At 41.6% G+C, this 7,935-nt stretch overlaps 1 protein-coding gene across 1 annotated transcript in view; it reads right to left on the reverse strand.

Annotated features, from left to right (window-relative positions):
• Positions 1-3,339, reverse strand: part of ppp1r12a (protein phosphatase 1, regulatory subunit 12A) — a 90,640-nt gene extending 87,301 nt beyond the window's left edge. The window contains exon 1 of the mRNA XM_080753810.1: positions 2,928-3,339. Within this exon, the coding sequence (XP_080609936.1) occupies positions 2,928-3,164 (237 nt within the window). The 5' untranslated portion in view covers positions 3,165-3,339. The remainder of the gene's footprint in view (positions 1-2,927) is intronic.
• Positions 3,340-7,935: the final 4,596 nt, after the last annotated feature.

Genomic DNA, 7,935 nt, shown 5'->3' on the forward strand with positions numbered 1-7,935 from the left:
CAATGAATCAATTAACCACAGTTATTTTATACTTCATATACTTCATCATGTGAAAATACTCAAAATAGCACATCTACAAGCTCATAATGTGTTGCATCACGAGTCTGTGAGCTTGTAGATCAGCTATCTCTCACTACATTTTGCCAATAATGGTATGTCCAAAATAGGGATTGATTATGAATCAATTATTTGTATTGAATTATCAAAACAAAAACAATAAATCTATAAAACTGATTAGATTGATTAGCTGTTGCACACATACTATCAATCTAAAAACACAGAGGCAAACCAAACCTGTCCAACATCACAAGATAATATTAATTACTTGTCTTGGAAGCTTCCTAAAAGCTTTGAAACTGGTGATGATGTAATAACTAAGTGCTGGACTAGGTTATACATACAGGGAAACAGATATGCAAAACGACCTATCTCATTCTCAAGATACACAGAACAGTACTCAGACAAGACATCTGGCCACTGAGTAATGATATGACATCACCAGGGATCTATGCAAGTTTCAAACCCTTTCATGTAAGAATTATTCTATCCTTTGGTAATTTTAGCGCTCGTTTTTTAAACACACAGAGGCTTAGGGTCGATTCAAACCCCACTTTTAGAGCCTAATTTATTTCGGTTCAGCTCTGTCTAAACTTAAACTATGATATGGCGTGTGTCATTCAGAGCCGAATTAATGACGTTACCGACCAGAAATAAATTAGGCTCTAAAAGTGGAGTATGAATCGACCCTTAGGCTTCATCTTTGTATAAGGCAAATTTGCAGCCAGTAAATTAGTTAGACTATTTTTTCCCCACACAGATCACACACACACAGCCAGGAATCTCACTACTGTGCTAATTCATAAATCTTACTGTTACAGTTATTGACATGTAAACAATAAGCATTACAATTATCTCCCTCAAACAAGTCAATGGTGGGTGCAGCCATATCATCATCTTCTGATAGGATATAACATCTGAATGCCTAAAATCTAGGCATCTAGGCCCTAGATAGATTAATCTTTCAGATAAATTCAGACATCTAGCAATGTTATGTAATCTTGCAGACATTTAGCACTAGCAGTATTATGTAAACATGACTGTGGATTTTCACAACAGGAAACCTTTTTTTTCCCTTTTAGACTTACAAAACTAGTCCACAACTCCACATCAACTATCAACTAAAATAGACTGGGCTGGTAATGTTAGCTAATGCACTTAACTGTTGTTAAACTATGTAACTGTATATATGAAATCATACTTGACGCAATACAAGTTAAACAACTTCAGTAGAAGTCTAGTGCAAAAGACACTCAACAACACTGCCAAGTCACTGTCAAGTTAGACAGGTCTCGTTTCTGCTGGTCAAGACAAGACAAGCTGCAACTACAAAACACTGTCAGCGAGGAACCCTGCTTCAAACATTGATTTGTACCATGTTATTGTTTGTTCGGTTGTGTTGTCATGTTGGAAAAGACAACACACTTTGGCTACAACTTGGTGTTAACAAACGTTAACCAACGTCAGCTGCCATTTTCATCATTTGGCTGTGCATAACGGCTAGCTAGATAGCCAAGGGCGTAATCATCAAGCTGTTAGCCTGCTTGCAACCGTTGACATTAAAACCAAAGGGTAACTTAGCTTGCAAATACATTTTTTTCTATCCCATATTACGAGATCAACATGATTTCTATGTCAGAAGAACACAAGCCAGCCTGCGAACGAATTAACCGTTAGCCTTTGCGAAAGCTAGCGATAGCCAAATTAGCTAAATTAGCTGCTAGGATGCTAATCCAACTTTAGCCTAAACTCTCTTGGTAGATGCTAGTCGCAGCTGTTTATTGGCATTCACAGATTTCAACAAACGTGCGAAAGAAACGCACACTATATAGCATCAACGTATATTGTTTCACCTAACGTTTGTTAACCATCAGTTTTCGTTAACATAACAAATGAACAAGAAGTCAACATGACCAGAGAATAGTCTCAACCAGGCTGAAATGGTTCATCAACAAAACTGCCGACCCAGACAATTGACACTATCTTCTTGTTTACAATCTGACACGAGACCAAATACTCCCGCTGTGTTTTGTCCCACAACATGGTTCCGTTCAGGATATATATTGACATTTAGTCTGATGATATACGATATAAAGCGGCTAGGCTGCGGTGATATTGCAGCATTTACACTGAACCCCCACACACACTCTGCCAAGGCTAACGTACAGTCAGTCCATACCAAACTGGATCAATGAAGCAAAGCCAAAAACACCACAGTTCACAATGATCCATTCATTGTCATTGAACATGCACGCATGGCTGGCAACACACACACACACACACACACACACACACACACACACACACACACACACACACACACACACACACTTAACTTATATAATATTAATATCAGAGGCGTTACATATCAGCAGCAGACAGTCAGAACAAGCTAGAATGGCACCATCTATGGCTTCATTTTAAAGCATCGGTTCTCAAACTGGGGTCCGGGGACCCCCAGGCCGTCCTTGAGGGAGTTCCAGGGGGTCCCCAGCTAAATGATAGTTACGACTCAAATGGACCCTTGTGAGTATTTAACTCAAGAGTGTACAAATGGAACAAAATGGAGCCTGCCCAACGGTTCCATTTGTACACTCTCCGAGTTAAATTAAAGGCCCTCACTCAGTGTGCGTACGCACCGAAAAGAAAGGAGCAGTGGACGGAGGTGGTCTATGTAGGTAAACAACACAACGAGAGAGAGAATGGCTTCCATTTGACAGGTGTTCCCAGACATAAAGAAACACGGCGCTGGTCGCGTTTCTTCTTTATGTCTGGGGAAACGGATAAAACGTCCAACGTACAACAACAACAACAACAACAGCAACAACAAACAAAAAGAAGCCGTTTAAAAAACAACCAACGGAACGAACCTGGTGGAGGGCGGTGAGCCCGTCAACGTTGGCGTAGTTTATGTCGGCGCCGCGGTCGAGCATTCGCAGCACCTCCTCGGTGTCGCCGCTGGAGCAGGCGGCCAGGAACACGGCGCCGTCGTCGAACTTCACCTTCGTCTTCTTCTTCTTCAGCACCGGGGGCTCGAGGTCCGTCTCGGAGCCCAGCCACCGCTTCAGCTGCTCGTTCCTCTTCTGCTTGGCGTCCGCCATCTTCATATCCCCCTGAACTACTACTCACTACTACACCAACCACCGCCTCGTCTGTCTCTCTGTCTGTCTGTCTTTCTGTCTCCTCCTCGTCTTTCTCTTTCTGCCTGTGTGTGTGTGGGGCGTCTTATCTTGTCTTCTTTTTTCGGCGAGAGAGAGGATATACTTTCTAGTGGCCACTATCCCACAGCGAGCGCTGCACTGGGGCGTGGGAAGGGGGGAAGGGGGGCTGCTGCTTGCTTGGTGGTGGTGGGAAGAGTCTCTGGGATTGTTTTCCGCTGATCTCGCGAGAACCGGCGGGCAGGATCCCAGGATCTGCAGTAGAACCGTTCAGTGGTGTCAGTTCAGAAAAAGCTAAGGTATGGCAACATGACTGGTGTGCGTGCAAGACACCAGTCATGTTGCCATACCTTAGCAACAGGCACGATGAAAAGTACATTTTATTATTTCCCCCCGTAGCCAAGGTATGGCAGCTGCCATATCTTGCCATACCCAATTGACGCCTCTGGAACCGTTGAACCGAGCTGTGACAATAATAACGTCATAAGCAGCAGGCGGAGATACGGCGCACGGCGGTGTCGCGGCTGGCGGCTCGGCCGAAAATAGCCGATCTACAAGCTCACACAAGGCATCGCAATTTAACCTATGCCTTGATGGCTTGGAGTTGCACGGCGAAATAATATACCTAATAATAAATCAGTCTTGAGGGGACAATTAAATGATTATATATAGCCTATAATAGAATGTAGGCCTATAGGTCTATCTTATATGAAGAATCATTTTATGATTACAAATATATATAAATAATTAATAAATAATTGGTAGGCTATAGTTTTCAAAATGTCAAGTGAATCAACAACAACAACAACAACAACAACACAACAACAACACACACACACACACACACACACACACACACACACACACACACACACACAATGTAATGTCTTTACCTTTCATAATGCAAACTACTAATAAAAGTCTTCAATCTTCTTCTTCAGCCTATAAGGCCATCGTGTAAAACAAGTGACAACCCGCTCCTACATCTGGCTTTGTGTATGTCCATCCATGTGTCCGTCCATATTTCCTCCAATGCACCAGTTCATAACAAACAGAAAGGTGCAATTTGGGAAATTGCAAGTGTGGTTGCACTGACGCGAGTTGCAGGAATCCGCAGATAAATTAATTCCATCATACTATTTATATTACATAATGTGATGTCACGTGAAGTCTGACCAATCCTGTCTGATTGGAAAAAAGTCCATTGAACTTGGGGTTTTGGGGTTACAGAAAACCTTTGGGATTACAGAAAAGTGAAATGAAATTAAACAGGTTTACTTTAGGTGACATAAGAGTTTACAGAAAACTTTAGGACTAAAACAATAGTCTGGTTGCCTATAGCAACCACACTAATTACATCATACATTAATTAGTATTTATTCTCGAAGGCACCGCTCTCTTCACACTGGGTGTGCTTTTGCTCTCAGTTGGTGGTTCACATTATATAGCCTAATATTTCTCATATAACTTCCTTTCACTAGTCTCTATTTTGGACAATGGCACCTAGCCACACTTATATGACTAAATCTATATCTCTCCTGTTAGACATTATTGTCCATCTCTTCCACATTTGGTTGTTCCAAAAAAAGAATAATAACATGTTTTCATTAATTTATGGAATCTAATGTATATCTAAACCTTTTTAAATCGCATAAAATGAAGGCTATACTGTGTGTGTACCATGATCATTACCCCTTGTGTGACGCTATCAACCCATTCTCATTTCAAGTTTATTCATTGGATCATTGTCATAGATTCACCATTTAATATATTTTACAAATCCAGAAAGTCAGTCCTCTGCTGCATGAGGCATGGTGGATTGGCAAAAAAAGGAACCTAAGGTACAGATGAAGATCAGCTAAGCTTATCCTGATTTACTCAAGCACCCATCAAACAGCTATACTGTGTATGGGAACGTTATAGTGGAGGGAGGTCTGGTTGAGTCACAGGAATAGGAGAGCAAGTCAGTGTCAGAAAACTGTTTGCTAGAGGGTTTTATTTTTGCTGATACTGTATCAAGAGAGTTAGAAAGACATGTTAGCTGATGTAAGGCAAGTGGGGCAGACCTCCCCAGTGATGGATGATGTAGAGGGAACCATGTGTGACGCATCCAGCACAGAACGTGATGAGACTTTTATTTGCTTTTTTTTATGAAATGTCTTGCTTTTCATTTTCTCCCTATAGTCTCCCATAGCCAGACGACCAGAGATCTCTGCCTACTGATATGTAGGTGACATCTACATTCTATGAATGCACTTAAAGTGTAAAGGATTTGGAAAATTAAATAAATAATAACAACATTACAGAACCAATAAAGGCTAGGCGCTCCTTCATATTTTCTCCTCAATTTAGTCATTGACCTTCCCCCCATGTGTGTAGTCCCTGACTCCCTGTCACTGCCAAGTGCCAACCCCTACTACTGTTGTTCTGCGGAGGGTGTACAGTAGACATAGTAGACAACCATGTCTCCTATACATAGTAGAGTCACCAGACGCTTCTTTTCACCTGACAGTGAGGAGTTATACCAGGAGCGTGTGACATGTGCAGAGGAACACCCCATCCTTCCCTAGTTCTGCTCCATGCATCCGATATGCACGGTGTGCATGTCTATGTGTACTTTATGGACGTGTGTTTATTCACGTGTCTGTTTGTCTTTCTCCCCTTTCAGAGCAACGGACTGCATTGGCATTTGTAGAACCATGAGAAAGAAAGCCGTATTATTTTCATATATTTATTTAGTGGATGCTCTATCACAATAAAGAACACTACAACACGGAACATTGTCTTTTATGACATTTTAGTGCTAAATGTTTTGCTACAGTATGACACTAGGACCATATGAACCGCTAGCCTCTTAATCATGGGCATAATTATAGTGATGTAATAGCATATAATGCAAACACAGGCAGCTCTAATGAACTACATTACCAAACATGGCAAAGCGCTGGAAATGTTTGCTGTACCTGATAGCCAGGGATGACCAAGAAACCATTTGTGAGTGATTTTTGTTTTGCAAAGAGAAGGCCCTTCGAGTCAACTTGGTAATTTGTTACAGGCAGCCTAATGATTGAATGTCAAATCAAGAAGAGCCCAGGTTCTCTCCAAAGGTCAATTCAAGTGTGACCAACTCCTCCCTTCCTTCCGTCATACGCATATATAGGTATCCTTCCATTTTTTGTCTACTTTGTTGATAACATCCATGATGATTATAGTGATCTAAGAGGAGCTTTTCATAGTCGTATGATGCCAATGAGTCATCACTGTGCATCAACTCACTCAGTTTTTCTTGAATATGTATAGTAAAAGTGTAAATGTTCTTGAGTTCTCCCATTAATGAACAGCATCATGGTCAGTTTACCTAAATACATTATATTCTCAGTCAAATAATTCTAATAATTAGTGGTACTTTTGTTAATTGTGAAATGTTGTTAATTGTCAGAAAGGTCTCCCAGCAAGTGGGTTCAGTTTTCAGGCATTATGTATCAATCCTATTTTATATTCAGCAATTATTAAACCTGACAATGTAACTTACGCAACCTGATTATGGACCTTCAGGATTTTATCTCTATCAGAGGTCAGTGTTACAGCGCATGTGTCATCAGACTTCTAGACAAAACTCTGTCTTTCATTACTCTTCACTTTGATGGGTGATGATGACTGTTCTCGTGTAGTTCCGCATACACACCAAAGGATCACAAGGGTTAGGGTTAGGGTTAGGGTTAGGGTTAGACTGAAGTGCCATGCACTTCAGTCTCCCTTGTTTTCTCCCTTGTTTTTTGGAAAAAAGATTTTTTTCCAAAAAAGTGTACAGAAAGAGTTAAAATTAGGTTTTTATGTGGCCACACCCACCAGTTCATTAATTATGCCTGGTTGTCATGGTGGGTGGTAAGCCAGCTGAAGTTAGCCACACCCACAGTGTTGGGTGAATGGTAAAAGGGGAGGGGATGATTATATGATTTTATCTGTGTTTTTGGATCGGCACTTTTGACCCACAAGGTGTCAGCCTCCAGGAAGAAACCCCAAATACGAAGGGAATACAACATAATTGCTCATAACAACCACAGGGGGTCTAATGAAGTACTGTCAACCTCAAAGACACATGACACATCCACACCACAAAATCACACCGGCACACTCTCACTGTTTGTCTTAGACCACTGAGATGTGGGTAAGCGAGAAAATGTAAAACCTGACAGAGATGTGGAAGTCTCATCTACCGCATGTTTTCTACGCTGCAATGATGTCACTTGTCAGCGCCTCACAACCTTTGACTGATTTCTAAGAGGAAGCCGGTGTTTACAGTGGTAATTGAGTGTTTCCGACGTACTGTAACTGTTCTCCGGCGTGGTTTGTAAAACCAGATGAGGGGTGCAGCTCAAGTTTTGCTGGAAAGGCAGCTGGCAAGCAGGGAGCAGTATTGTTTGCGTGTGTGTGTGTGTGTGTGTGTGTGTGTGTGTGTGTGTGTGTGTGTGTGCGTGTGTGTGTGTGTGTGTGTGTGCATATGGACATACAAATGTGTCCACTTGTGTGGGTGCTATGCTGTATTTTGGGAGGGTGTAGGGAGGGAATTTACAGGTGGGAATCTGCAATTGACATTTAAAATATAGTTAAGCTGATTGACAGACAGTCAAAACAAAACATGTAGTACAGCACAAGTACAGTCAATCACCCTGCCTGAAAGGAACACCCCAAAAAAGACCTTGCGGTCTTGTTTCTGTTG

Source organism: Nannobrachium achirus (assembly GCF_963921795.1).
Source record: "Nannobrachium achirus genome assembly, chromosome: 23".
NCBI lineage: Eukaryota > Metazoa > Chordata > Actinopteri > Myctophiformes > Myctophidae > Nannobrachium > Nannobrachium achirus.